The sequence below is a fragment of the Callithrix jacchus genome, chromosome 14 (genome assembly GCF_049354715.1).
Source record: "Callithrix jacchus isolate 240 chromosome 14, calJac240_pri, whole genome shotgun sequence".
Lineage (NCBI taxonomy): Eukaryota > Metazoa > Chordata > Mammalia > Primates > Cebidae > Callithrix > Callithrix jacchus.
The window spans coordinates 99,565,868-99,581,108 of NC_133515.1; the positions used below are offsets into that span (position 1 = coordinate 99,565,868).

At 36.5% G+C, this 15,241-nt stretch overlaps 1 protein-coding gene across 6 annotated transcripts in view; it reads left to right on the top strand.

Moving 5' to 3' along the window:
• The window catches only part of NBAS (NBAS subunit of NRZ tethering complex), a 454,285-nt gene that overhangs the window by 49,223 nt on the left and 389,821 nt on the right, over positions 1 to 15,241 (top strand). For all 6 annotated transcript variants that reach the window (XM_078349936.1, XM_054245191.2, XM_054245193.2 and 3 more), the window contains 3 exons: positions 1,930 to 2,063; positions 4,696 to 4,829; positions 6,255 to 6,353. In XM_078349936.1, the coding sequence (XP_078206062.1) occupies positions 1,930 to 2,063; positions 4,696 to 4,829; positions 6,255 to 6,353 (367 nt within the window). The remainder of the gene's footprint in view (positions 1 to 1,929; positions 2,064 to 4,695; positions 4,830 to 6,254; positions 6,354 to 15,241) is intronic.

Sequence of the window (15,241 nt, forward strand, 5' to 3'; positions counted from 1 at the left end):
GCCAGTTTTCAAAAGTATCAAGGGAGGAGGAGGTAACAACTAGACCTGGAAGGATAAGAAGATTGGAGATAAACAGTCTAGTAGAGCAGCAGTATGTATAAGAGGCACATATTTGCTCATTTGTCAGGTTGTTGTGGTATGAATGGGTTATTAGGTATATGACCCAAGAATTGGTAGAAGGCAAAGCTGGAAAGCCACAGTGGGGTCTTTTGTGGAGGACCTTTCAATATATGTTACAAATAAGGCTTGGAGTTGTAAGGAAAAGTGAGCACTTAGACAAAGGACTTCTCAGCAAAGTAAATTTGTTCCTGCGCAGGAGGTGTCTCCTGTATGGCTAGTTGCCACGAGAGCATGCACAACAAAGCAGAGTAGAAGCTTTTATTTTTAACAGGACTCCTACCTTTGGCTGAGGTCAGACTGCACAATTTAAACTAGACCCGATTGGCTAAACATTTAAACTTTCTTAGATAAGGTGGATGAGTGATGGGCGAGAGGGGAGAGGAGGAAGGGTTGTTGTGGCCAGTTAGAGAGCTAGTCTTCGCCCAAGTAAGGAAAGGAATCTGAGCTGGTGGTGATAATGCCACTGGTACTGTGGCATGCCCGGGCATGTAGTGAAGTCAGAAAGAAGAAAAGGAGAAGAAAGGGGGTGGGTACTGGGAATTAAAGAATAAAAGGTTGAGCAGGCCGTTAGAAGAGAAACCTTGCCATGTCTCACATATATATTGAAGAGCTTGGACTTGATTCTGTTGGAAATGGAGGACCATTTAGTGATTTTAGTGATCTGTTTATCTTGTTATTTTAGAAATATATCATCTGATAGTATGGAGGAAGGAATAGAAGAGAAGAGACTGATGGTGGAAGACCAGTTAGTAGGCCAAGCAAGACCTGAGCTGGGATAGTAGCAGAGGCATAGAGAAGAGACCGTATATTTCTGGAGCATTGTTGAGGCAATCCTAAGGCACTGGTGAAGAGGCCATGTATTGTAATGAAGCGTGCACTGCATGTGAAGACAGGATGCTGATGTTCTGGGTTTTGTTCTACTCTTGACTCATGGTGTCACCTTGAGGCCCTAATCATTTTGGATTCTTGCTGGGAAAGGAAGAACGCTTATCTATCTACCTAACTCTTCAGTTCTGGGATTCTAATAAGAGGAAACCGAAGGAAAAAAACAAAACAATAAAAAATCTGAAATCTAACACAGTTTAGAGTTTCACATCCTCTTTTTCTTCTTTTGCAACTGATAGCCTTTCTCTCTATTGTACAGAAAATTTAAAGCAGAAAAAATTCAGTTGTTGAGTTGTTAGAATTATTAAGGTGTTGATTATCAAAATCTTGAAATTGTGTGATTGACTCATGAGTTCTTGATTTACCTGCCTCTCTCAATATGTATGTATGTGTATGTATGTATATGTATGTATATATATGTATGTATGTATATCCATTTTCTCCCTCTTTCCAATACAATGTTAGCATCGTCCCAATTTGTATCTTGGCATCTATATTTGATGTATTTAAAAGATCAAGTTGCAGTTTTTATTTTTTGCTTTTGGAGGAACTGAACTCATTGGATTGGAATTATTAATATTGTCTGCCCATTCTGTATGCTTTAGATCTCTCTCAATATTGTAAATATTTTGAAGTGTATTATTCCTGGGCCTTTACTGGACCAGGGCATGCTCAGCACTCATCAGACCATGCAGCACTAGACTTTGCTTCTAAAATAGAACCATATTGCAGTGGTTTGTATTTCCCACTCTTAACTTGAAGTGTTTCTGGAAACTGCTCTTTTTTATTGAGGGAAGCATTATTAGAGATTATTAGCAGATGATGTAATTAATATAGTTGAATTCTTACTTCAGTTGAAGTTAGTAAAAGTGTTAACTGTCTTTGTAATATATTGTTAAAAGCACCTCTTATCTTTTGTTCTAGTTCCAAAAGACCCGAAACCCCAGTGGAGACGGGTCGCATGGAGTTATGATTGTACCCTGCTGGCCTATGCTGAAAGCACAGGAACTGTGAGGGTATTTGATCTCATGGGAAGTGAACTCTTTGTCATTTCCCCGGTATGTACATAGCTTAAATTGATAACATAGTTTTTTCAGTGTCATGTATGTATAGGTACTTGAATAAGAGAGTGTGAAGAGGGGGGAATAATACAAATATAAATCAGAATAATAAGCTGTGAACTTTAGATGCCCAGAATCTAGTTAGAGATCTGTGTACATGCAACATTTATTCCTTGTATTTTGTAATACACTATCCAGATGTAAACCACATGGTAGTAAGTAAACACTAAATATAAATACAGAAAGTTGTTTTAAAGTTCCAGTGACAAAAAGAAGTCAATAGGCTGTTGCAACAGGAACAACTTCAAGAGGAATTAGAACTTGTTACCCTACAGGAAATAGAAATGGAAAAGGGAGTGGAGAAAAAAAGTGATAGTAGCGATTTGTATTTGTGTACTATTTTATTAATGCCTTTGATATATATTATGATCTTATATTCACAGCCCTTTGAGTAGGTTGGGCAGGTATTGTTCTCATTTTGTCTAGAAAACTAAGATTGAGTGGGAACAAAATGACTTTTGCATGACAATTCAGTTAATAGTGTCTCTTCTAGGAATCTAGTGCTCTTTAGTTTGCATCCTCCTTTGTCAACTGAACAAGATATAGGGTCAGCCAGAACGGTGGTTCTCACTCTGGCTGTATTTTAGAATCACCTGGGGAGCTTTATAAGGAAAAGAAAAAAAAAAAAAATTGCCAGACTGCCTGGCTGCAACTCGCAGAGATTCTGATTCATTTGATCTGAGTAGGGCCTTGGTATTAATATTGTTTATAAGCTTTTCAGCCAATTCTAATGAGAAGCTCGAGTTGAAAACCAATGATATAGAGAATTATTTTTTTTCAGAAATAATGATTGGAGAGACTAAAAATATGTGTTGTTCTTTTATTATGGAAGTCTTAGCCAAACTAAGGAATCTGGATTATTATTTTCTAGACTATTTCTGGCTGAAAGAAATACAATGTGAGCTGTATATGTACTCAAATGTAATATTAAATTGTATTTGCTCACATATACAATAATGACAGGTGAAGTTTAACAATAATAACTACAGTGAGAAACTAAAAAAAGTGAAATTTATTTATTTAATACCATATTTTATTTTATCCAATATATCCAAAATATTATTATTTCAACATATAATCAATATAAACATTATTAATGTGATATTTTGTGCTCCTTCTTTGATTTTAAGTCTTTGAAATTTGATGTGTATTTTTATATTTATGACATATCTCGATTCAGACTAGCCATATATAAAGTGTTCATTATGTGGTTCTAGAAAATGAGGAACCATTCAGGGTGTTTGGGAGGAAAACCTTTTTCTCTGTCTGCTTAAATTTAGCAGCTAGGGGCCTGCAAATCAAACTGACAAAAGACAGATGAACAGGAGAAAAGTTGTCATTTTTATTTATATTTTTACATGTACAGGGAGCGTCTCAGAAAAGATGTGAAAACTCAAAGAAGTGGTTAGACTCAGGCTTATATACTATGTTTTCTTTTTTTAAATATTGAGTCTTGCTATTGCCCAGGCTGGAGATCATAGTGCAGCCACACCTGGCTAATCTTTTAAATTTTTTGTAGAGACAGGATCTTGCAATGCTGTCCAGGCTTGTCTTGGACTCCTGGCTTCAAGTGGTCCTTCTGCCTTGGCCTCTCAATGTGTTGGGATTACAGATGCGAGCCACCCCATCCAGACTTATATACCATTTTAATAAAGGAATATAAATTGTTGAGAAGTGATTAGACAAAAGAAAGGGAATTTTGGCTTTTTGAGGTGGTAAATTGTGGGAAAGTGACTTAAGAAATGCATGGGAGTTACTAATGTAAGAAAGGGATTTTAATAAGGTCTCTTTACTCAGACTCATCTTGGTATGACTTCTGATTTCCAGTGCTGAGTACATCTCCTCCTCCTGGTACTGAGGAGCACTTTTACAAAGAGAAATTTATGCCTTGTTTTTAGGCAGTTAAGGGAAGGGCAAATAATTTTTCCTGCATCTGTTGATTCTCAGTTGCCTTCAGCTCAAAATAATCCTTATGCCAGAGTAGCATATTTTGGGTTGGCATATTCAGATCCCCTTCAAGGGTGATGAACTTTATTTTGTGAGCTTCCCAAGGTGTTCAGGCCTTCACGTCTTTAACAGTTTGGCCTGGTGTTTTGCTGATTGAGAAAGGTTAACAAACGAGTGAGTATTTTATGTGTCCTTTTCTTTAGGTTGCCGATTAGGCAGATGGAAACTGGAGACTGTAGCACAATCTGCTGCTGGCAGTGGAAATTAACATTTGGAAGCTCATATCTTTAAACAAGCTCTTAGAGGTTTTTGAGTCTGAGTGGTGGCATTATCTTCATTTTTTTCTGCAATCGGCATAATATCTGAATAGAAATTTACTATGTAGGTGAACATTTTCAAAGGGGCTGCTGTGGTTTCAGCTTGTATCTGAGAGGGCTGACCTAGATTTGGGTGTCTAGATCTAGGCAGTCTGACTTGCATGATTTTTGAGTATACAGAGAAATTATGAGGTTATCTTACATAAGGTGTGCCTGAAGCTAGTGTATCATTTATTCTCCAATTATGCATGTGTTAACTGTTATCTAGTGTTTTTTCAGTAACTTAATTTTTCCCTCTTCTGTAGGCTTCTAGTTTTGTGGGTGACCTAAGCTACGCCATTGCTGGGTTGATGTTTTTAGAATACAAAGCAAGTGCACAGTGGTCTGCAGAACTGCTGGTCATCAATTACCGAGGAGAACTTAGAAGTTACCTTGTAAGGTAAAAATGTACTTTGGGAAGCCATGTTTGAAATATTGTTTATTTTTCTGGTTTAATGTCAGACTTTGGTATTGCTTTTTTTTTTCTTTCTTTCTATTATGAAAAATTGTCAATATAATAGGGAAGTTGAAAGAATGGTGTAGTGAACCCCCGTTGCTTCCACTTGGATTTTACAATTATGATTTTCTCTGCTTGCTATATCATATTTCTATTCATATATCCATCCCTCTGTCCAGCTGTTAATTATTTCGTAGTAAGTTGGAGATCAGTACTCAAATGCTTTAGCATGCATATTATTGATTAGAGTTTAATATTTGCTTATAGTTTTCTTTCTTTTGAGGTAAAATTTGCATATAGTGAAATACATACATCTTAATTATACCAGATAGTGAGTTATGACAAACGCATACATTTGTGCAATTCAAACCTCTGTCAAGATATGGAACATTACCATCATACTAGAAAGTTCCCTCATGCCCCTTCCCATTAATTCTCTTTCCATATCCACTCCCAGAACAACTATTATTGATTTTTTTAAAAATCACAGATTAGTTTTGCCCATTCTAATAATGTATGTTAATGGAATAACATATAGTCATCCCTCTATATCTATCGGTTCTGTGTTTGTAGATTTGATCAACTGTGGATTGAGAATATTCAAAAATTGTATCTGTATTGAACATGTACAGACTTTTTTTCTTGTCATTATTGCCTGAGCAATACAGTATAACAACCATTATATAGCATTTACATTGTATTGGCTATTATAAGGAATCTAGAGATGATTCGAAGTATACAGGAGGATGCGTGTAGGTTGGATGAAAATACTATGCCTGCCGTTTTATACCAAGGACTTGAACATTTGCAGATTCTGTTATCCTCTGAGCATCCGGGATCCAGTCCACCAAGGATACCTAGGAATAATTGTAGTATGTACTCTTGTGTCTAAGTCTTCCTTCAGTCATCATATTTTGAGATTTATATTTTTAAAGTGTAAAAAGTTTATTCCTTTTTATTGATGATTAGTATTTTATTGTATGAATAGCTCATGATTTAAAAAATCCATTCTTCTATTGATAGAACCGTGTTTCCACTTCTGGGCTACTGCAAATAATGCTGTTACAACCATTCTTGTACATGTCTTTATGGATATACATTTTCATTTCCCTTGGGTCAATGTCTTCAGGTGGGATTGCTGGGTCATAGGGTGGATATAGTTTATTTTTATAAAAAACTTCCATGCTTTTTACCAAGTGGTTTTATCAATTACCTTCTCATTATAACATAACAGAGTTCTGGTTGTTTTATATCCTCAGCAATATTTGGTGTTGTCTGTCTTTTAAATTCTAGACATGTTTTTGGGTATTTAGTGGTATTCATTGTGGTTTAATGGTATTTACTTCTTACTTACCTTCTTAAATTTAGTGTTGGAACAAATCAGAGCTACCAAGAAAGTCACTGTTTCAGCTTCACTAGTCATTATCCTCATGGAATCAACACAGCAATTTATCATCCTGGTCACAGGTTAGTAACCATTTGTTCTCATATTTAGTGGAATAGTAGGTGGATATAGAAAGGTTCAAGTTCAGGGAGAAGAAACTGTTCTGATTCTTTGTTGACTTCTTAATTTCCTCCTTTTGTGCGTACTTATCTTTAATATCTATAATATTCTTGTCATCTGATTATTCCTGATGTTCCATATGGCTCACTGAGCCAGATGGGCACTGGGAATATTCAAGGAGGAATTTATTCTCCTCTTTTAACCCTCTGGACCTTATTTTTTTCATCTTTAAAATGAGTATGATATCTAACTCAGAGAACTAGTACTATATATTAAGTGCCCTCACACAGAAGGGCCTTAGTAGATGCTTCTTCCCTTCTTTCTTTCCTTGCTAGTTTGGGCTGTACTGATGTTGCACAGTTCTTCCAACAACTGTATCCCATCCACATAGGCCACTCCCCTGTGTATTTGCCATCTACATTGAGAGTTACTGGAAACCTGACGTTTTTTACTTCCAGTGATTTCTCCCCTTTAATTTTGTTATTTGATAACAGAAGTCACTTGCATTTTATAGGGTAGCCAAGCTAAATGTTTGGTTTCATAAATGGGTATAGAACTAAATTTTCAGTAAGACAAACCTAACTTGAGCTTCTGAATTTTGAGACTTTCTGTGTTTAATTGGCAAGTCCTTAACTTGGACTGTCAGTGTACTTAAGTCTTTCTGATTGAAAATGTATGCAAATTTGTATTCTGTTAGTCATATGTTTGTGTTTAGTTCAGGACTTTATTATTATGAACTTTTTATACTACAAAAGAACACACACACACGCTCTCTCTCTCTCTCTCTCTCTCTCTCTCTCTCTCTCTCAAGTCCTCCTGTGCTCTTCCCTGATTCCATGGTCTCTGTTTCAAGATGACTGCTGTCCCGAGTTTTGTGTATATGATTTTCTTGCTTTCTTTATAGTTTTATCACTCATTCATATTTAGTTTTGCTGTTTTGACTTTATGTAAATGGAATCACAAAGAAGACATACAAGTCTCACTTCGTGACTTGCTTTTTGGTGCTTTTCTTGCTTTATCATTTTTAACTACTATTTAGGACATTTCATTATACAAATGATTTGCCACATATTTATTCATTCTCCTGTAGAAGAAAATTTAGTTCTTAATTTTTTTGTTATAAAGATAGTACTGTGGTAAAAATAATCATGTATTTCTCTGACACATATGTCCAAAAGTATCTGTAGGATATATAACTAGGAGTGGCAATGCTGGATTGTCAGGTTAGTTCATCCTCACCTTTACTAGATAATCTCAAATGTTTTTCAGAGTCTTTGTACCAGTTTACAGTCTCATCAGCAGCATATGAAAGTTTCTCTCATTTCACATTCTCATTAGTACTCTTGATGATGTGAGGCTTTTAAATGTTTGCTGATTTGGTAGGTGTAGAAGAACATGTCACTGTGGTTTTAATTTGTACTTTCCTGGTTACTGATGAAACTGAGTAGCTCTGGGTATGTTATTGGCCATTCATGTTTGCTCATCTAGGAAATGCTGGTTTTGTTTCTTTTCTTTTGGTAGGAGGTTTGTTGTTGACATTTTTATATAATCTTTTAAATTCTTAGTCTGTTATATGCATAATGAGTATTTATTTAACCAAGATGTGAGTTGCCTTAAAATTTTTTTTCTTATATTTATGTTTTATTTTTAAATTATATTTGCACATCATTTCAAGTGTTTAGTTTAAAAACTGACTCCTCTACCCAACTTCTTGCTTTCCAAAGGTAACCACTTTTAGCTGTTTTAATTGATTCCTTTGATTCTTTTCATACATTTAAATGAAAAGCTTACCTTGTACTTCTTGATTCCAGTTTTACACAGTGTTTATTAACTTCCCTTTGTGGAAGATGGATGTCTTCCTCAAAGTTTTCTTACCTACTCTGCCATGTGTATGCATAAAGAATCTTCCCTTTGTTCTCCTGTTATGTTAGATATTATATCCTTTTATATCATAATTTTATCTTTTTACGGTTATGTAGATGATATATTCATAGGTAAGGTAAGAAGCTTGTATAGTATTTTATGATTTCAGTGATTTTCCATTTTAATTTATTCATCCAGCAAACACTTACTGATTTCCTATTCTGTGCCACATCCGGTTCCAGGTGCTTAGGGTATATCTTCCTTGCGGAACTTTTTGAGGGAGTGACGGACAACAAACAATGAATATAAAATATGTGAGGAGCTAAGTATTATGGGAAAAAAAATCAGAGGTGGAGAGTGGAAAGGTGTGACAGTGGGGCACAGGTTACACTTTTAAATATGGTGGCCACATTACTCTCATCAAGGAAGTGACATTTGTGCAAAGTCCTGCAATAGGTGGGGGTATTAGGTATCTGGGGGAAGAGTACTCTATGCAGAAGGAATGGCCAAAGCAAAAGCCCGGAGTTGGAAGTGCACTTGGCATTTTCTAGGAATAGCAGTGAGGCCAGTTAGGCTGAAGCAGATTGAGACGCAGAGTAATAAGGTGAGGTCCAAGAGAGCGTGTTGAGTGCTGAATCATGCAGGGCTTTCTGTGATATAGTAAGACCCACCTGGTAACTTCTTCCTTGTTTATTCTCCTTGCAGTTAATAATACTTTTTAATTTGCTGTGTTTTAAAATGTACTTATCACGGGAGATGGATGACTGCATTATTGTTTCTGAATGAAAATTGTTGTAAAGCAAGGAGTATGTGTAAGTGGTCTGTTGTGCGTGACAAAAGTTTTGCTAGCTTGTTTATATTTTCCATTATGTAGTCTTCTTTTTAAATGAAAGAAGCGGAAATATCACATTTTTATTTAATTTCAGTTACTCTAGTAATGTGGGCCTGTTATGTTTATCATCCACAAAGATTTTATAAATATGAAATAAATCAGCCAGAGTGGAATTGGGATAAATTGGTAATATACAAACTCAGGGTTTTATGAAATTCATTGTTTAGTCTAATGTTGCGAGCATTGTTGAAGAGAAACCAAGGTGCTAAATTTGGTAATATGAAACAAAAATTAATTGAGAAGCTTTAGGATAAGCTCTATGAATACACTGATTTTGACTATTTTCTTTTTTACATATCCTAACTCACAGCCTTATTAATGTATTTTATCCTCCTTAAAAACTCAGGCTGTCTCATTCCAGGCGTGCTTCCGTTCTTCAGTCTACCCCAACACCTCCATGCCTTCTTTGTTTTGTTCTTATTGTTCTTTTTGCTCTGTTGGTTTTAGCGTAGATTATAGCCTGATTCTGGCTGAGAGGATTCTTTGATCTCTGCATTTTAGAGGACATGACATTAAGTTTTTTGCACACAGTGGGTACTGTGCTTGCTGGTGGAGATTCAAATGTAGTTTCTGTCCTGCATGAGTTTACACCCTATGTGCGAGTCACACAGTCCCAAATAACACTTAATGAGTTAGGTTCAAATGGAAGACTTAATGTATAGATATTTAATTGGTACTTACTGCTTCCAGTAGTATATAATGTTTTTATTTTTAAGATTTTATTCCTATTTTTGTTTTCAATTTTGTTGAAAATTTTCATATCAACATCTGACATGGCTTTGTATTTCTAACATTTCCTTGATAGCTACAGAAAGGAGATTAGTGTTTGAAGGTAACTACTAGACCTTAATTTACATATCAACAAAGTCAAAAGGAAGAGAACATGCCTACTCTCTAGAGAGAAGTTGTACTTTGAAAAGCCGCTCCTGCTCCAATTCCTTGATGACCCTTTGACACCGATTTTCAGTATATAATCCATTGATTTTTACTAAATGTATAGAGGTGTACAACCACTACTACAGTTGGTTTTATATCTATAAAAGATTTTAAAAATATTTTTAAATGTAATCAGATGTGTACAGGAGTCTTGAATTCTGTTCTTGGTTGTCCTGCTTTCTAGCTGTGTGATCTCAAAGAAAGTCGTTTACGCTTTCTAGACCAGCCTTTTCTGGCCCTATACTGGGCACCGACCATAGCTCTTCAAGCACGAAGGAGGCTCAGTATAGACTATCGTGTAGCATTTGACAGAGGGAAATTGTGGTGGAGAGTTTAATAGCAGGTATTGTGGAAAGATCCAGTGTCAGGGATACCTGGCAGGCAACAGCAGGCTTCAGAGACAAGACTTACTTTTCCTGGGAGAACCACTTTGAGCAAGACTTCAAAAATTAAATTGTTGGGGCTGGGCATGGTGGCTCACACCTGTAATCCCAGCACTTTGGGAGGCCGAGGTGGGTAGATCACGAGGCCAAGAGATCAAGACCATCCTGGCCAACGTGGTAACCCTATTTGTACTAAAAATACAAAAATTAGCTAGGTGTGGTGGCAGTTGCCTGTGGTCCCAGCTACTCAGGAGGCTGACGCAGGAGAATCACGGGAGGTGGAGGCTGCAGTGAGCTGAGATCGCACCACTATACTCCAGCCTGGCGACAGAGCAAGACTTCATCTCAATAATATTAATAATAAATCAAATTGCTGGTATTGGGATGGAAATTGGGAATTTGGTTTCAGAACCTGGACAGTCACTTAAATCTGGATAAAAGGTAGGTATGGAATGAACCATATAGGTAGATGCTAAATATATTTTGTTTTTGCAGAGGAGTTGCTTAAATCCACCCTAAGGATCCAGAGGGAATTAAGTCTTCAACTGATGTTCTTTAGCATCAGCTCTGGGTTGAGGGAAGGAAACAGGCAAGAACATCCAAGAACTCTAAGTTGATTTATTCTTTAGTACTTTTATTGACATTCTCTGCCAGGCCAGTGGCTCTTAACAAGGTATGGACAGCAGAATTACCTACTGAGCCTTAAAAAAAAATGCATACCTAGGTCCCACTCTCAAAGGCTTGATCAGGTGAATCTGATCCTCTCCTTCCCTACAGTTAAAATTTCTTGTGCTAAGCTCTGGGAGACTTAATAGGATGAATGGGACAATGACTAGGATATGTTTCTTGCTTTGCAGTTACCCTAATGAGGGATAGCAGTACGTTTCATTTTAGATGCCATCTCCCTTCCATTGGTTGTAGCTGCCAAAAAATCTGGGTTGAGAAGCACTTTGAGGCCAGGCCTGGGCCCATGAGGAGCTAAGATTGATGGATGATACAGGTGTAGAAGTAGCAGAACTGGATACTTACCTTCTCATGTCTTTCTGCCTGGGGTGAGCATGTGTATACATGTGTGTGTTTATTCTGACTTCCTTGGAAGCCTACAACATGGCAGTCAGACTTTAAAGGCACTTGTCGTGGGTAGAGGTGACAAGCATGAGTAAAACACAAATTCATGCCATCACGATTTGATGCTCAGTGAGAAAGTTTTCTATAACTTACCATTTCTTTAGCAAGGTTACCCTTGTCCAGAAAACTTCAAAGACCCAGAAAACTGAGTTCGTTAACCTGCAGAGAGGATATCACACTTAGGGGCTAACGTAGCTCAAAAGATCGATGTAAGGAAAAAAGCATCAATGAGCCAATTTAATATTTTATTTTGAAAACTGTAACATGGACCAGGACACTTGTGTTGACAGACCTATGTGGGAATCCCAGTTGTAATCAGAAGTTTGTTTAGTAAGCCCAGGCAGAAAAAGAAGTGTTACAATATTGATATTTAGCTGATGTACCTAGAGTTTTCATGTCTACAGTAAGGAAAGCCTTGCTAATAAAACTTTATACTTAAATTCCATTTTCCAGGAACCTTCTAACTGACACATCTATTTGTTCTTTATGTATATTCATAGCTAGAGCATATTTGTATACATACATTTTATAAAACCACAGATATGATGCTATCAACTCTCTCTCCATCCCCACCCAAGTTTGGACTGGGACAGGTAACAAGAGCAGACACACAATCTGTATTAATCACATTTACTCAAAACATCTGCCTTTGCAAAACCTGTGTGGGGCACCTTGCACCCCATATCACAGGTAGGAATCACCACCATCATCTTGGCAGCCAGGAAATTACTCCATTTCAGGTATTATTTTATTCTTTCCCATTTACCATTTATCTCCCAAATATGGCAGCATGGTGGTTTTAGGTTATACGTGCACACATTTTTTTAATTTGCATAAAAAAATCTGTGGTGTCACAGAGAGTAGTGGTTATGATAAAGCTCAGTTATTTAGCTTTTCTGTGCTAACTTTAAATAAATGAACAAATACAAAGATGATGTAAATGATACCTTTCATATGCGAAAAAAATGATTTGAAAGAGGTACACTAGTGTCTGAACTTTGAGATATATTTCTGACCTTAGTTACCTTTTATCAGTGCTCACTGCTAGTAGAAAGTACAATTATTTATTTATTTATTTATTTATTGGAGACAGAGTCTTGCTCTGTTCCCAGGGCTGGAGTGCAATGGCATGATCTTGGCTCACTACAACCTCCACCTTCTGGGTTTCAGTGATTCTCTGCCTCAGCCTCCCAAGTAGTTGGAATGCCCACTACCACGTTTGGCTAATTTTTGTATTTTTAGTAGAGATGGGGTTTCACCATGTTGGTCAGGGTGGTCTCGAACTCCTGACCTCAGGTGATCCACCTGTCTCGGCCTCTCAAAGTGCTGGGATTACAGTCGTGATCCATTGTATCTGGCCCATAGAAATACAATTTATTTTTGCACAGTCATTTCTTGGTGTCTGTGGAGGCTTGATTCTAGGACCCCTCGTGGATACCAAAATCCACGAATGGTCAAGTCCCTGAATGAAGTAGCATAGTATTTGCATATATCTATGCACATTCTCACATGTGTTTCTCATATCTAGATTACTTATAATACCTCATACAACGTAAATGCTCTATAAATAGTTGTCATACTGTATCATTTAGAGAAAATGATAAGAAAAAAAGTCTATACATGTTCCTTACAGATGCAACTGTCCATTATTTTTCCTGAATATTTTTCACCTGTGTTTGGTTAAATCTATGTATGCAGAACCCATGGAAATGGAGGACTGACTGTACAGCTGATCCCTGAACAACACAGGGTTCAACTGCATGGGTCCACTTATACACAGATTTTTTTTTTCAATAAATATATTAGAATTTTTTTTAAGATTTGCAACAATTTGAAGAAACTTGCAGATGAACCACATACCTTTGAAGTAGCAAAAATATTAAGAAAAATTTAGATATGTCATGAATGCATAAAATATATGCAGATACGATTCTGTTTTGTTTATTATCATATAATATACACAAATCTATTATAAAAACATTTAGCAAAACTTATAGACCATGTATGGTGACATTCACAGTCATGAGAAATGTAAAAAGTCATAGAAATGTAGTATTCAATACTAACTGCATAAATTAGCTGTGGTAATACTGTACTACAGTAATAATTTTGTAGCCACCTCCTGTTGCTGTTGCAGTGAGCTCAAGTCCTGCAAGTATTGAAAATGTAGCATGACACTAATCATCTCCAAGTGAGCCTTTAGTCTCTCCAGTAAATTGCGTATCAACTTAAAAAGTAATCTCTTGAGGTTCTCGTGCATTTTTCATCCTGTTTAGTGCAGTACTTAAACCTTGAACAATGCCGTGGGACCCATACGAAGTGCCACTAGTGATGCTGGAAGTGCTCCTGGGAAACAGGGAAAGTCATGACATGACAAGAAAAAGTTGAATTGCTCGATATGCACCGTAGGTTAAATCTGTAGCTGTGGTGCCCACCATTTCAGACGGTGATTCATCTTGTAAACAGACTATGTAAACACCCAGTATTGATAAATACAGTACAGTACTGTAAATGTATTTAATCTTATGATTTTTCTTAATAACATTTTCATTTCTTTAGCTTACTTTACTCTAAGAATATGGTATGTAATGCATATAAAATATGTGTTACACTGTTTTTGTTATCAGTAAGACTTGGGCCAACTTTAGGCTATTTGTAGTTAGATTTTGGGGCAGTCAAAAGTTATACATGGATTTTGCCTGCTTCGGAACTGGCACCTGTAACCCTGTGTTATTCAAGGATCAACTGTATATTGCTGTTACGTTAAACTTGGTTGTTAATTCTCACGGTGTTTTAATGGAATCTTTTGGCCATATTTTTTTCCCTTACCTATTCTATATATTTTTATACGCAGCCTTATCCAAACCTAATGGTTTTTAATCACTTAAATGCATATGTAATATCTTCTAAGTCTGTATCCCAGAAGTTACTACTGGGCCACAAAGCTGTTTATTCACTTGATTACTGAACATCTTTTCTTGAAGAGTTCACAAGTACCTCATACTCATTATATTCTGTGTTCATCATTTTCCCCCTTTAAACCTGCTTTTTCTCATGTATTCCTATATCTTGATGTATAATGTTTCCACCAGGCCAAAACTTGAGATTTATGTTAGATAACTCTCAGTTCTTTCTTATGATCTCCAAGCCTTGTTGATTATTCTTCTTTAGTATGCCTCAAATTTCTTCCCTGCTCTCCATTTCTGGTACCATCTTTATACTGCAGACCCTCATCACTTCTGACACAATTTACTTATCAAGTTCCTTCCTCTTCCTCTAATTTCTTTTCAATTCTGTTGTCAGAAAGAATTATAAGTCTTAAAATACAAGCCTCATCATTTACTTCTCTACTTAAAAGTCTTTCTGTAATTTCCTTTAACCTTTGGGATAGAGATACAACTTCTTATATTAGTATTAAAGGCCCTTTGTAGTTTGGCCTTTGATCTCTCTAGCTTTCTATTACATCCTCTCATGTTTTCTTTGCTCTGTGCCAATGGTCAGCACACTTCCTGTAAAGGGGCAGACTGTAAGTATTTTAGACTGTGCAGGCCATATGGTCTCTTACAACTACTTAACTTACCTTCTGTAGTGTGAAAGCAGACATGACAATGTATAAAATTCACAGTGTGGCTGTGTTCTAATAAAGCTT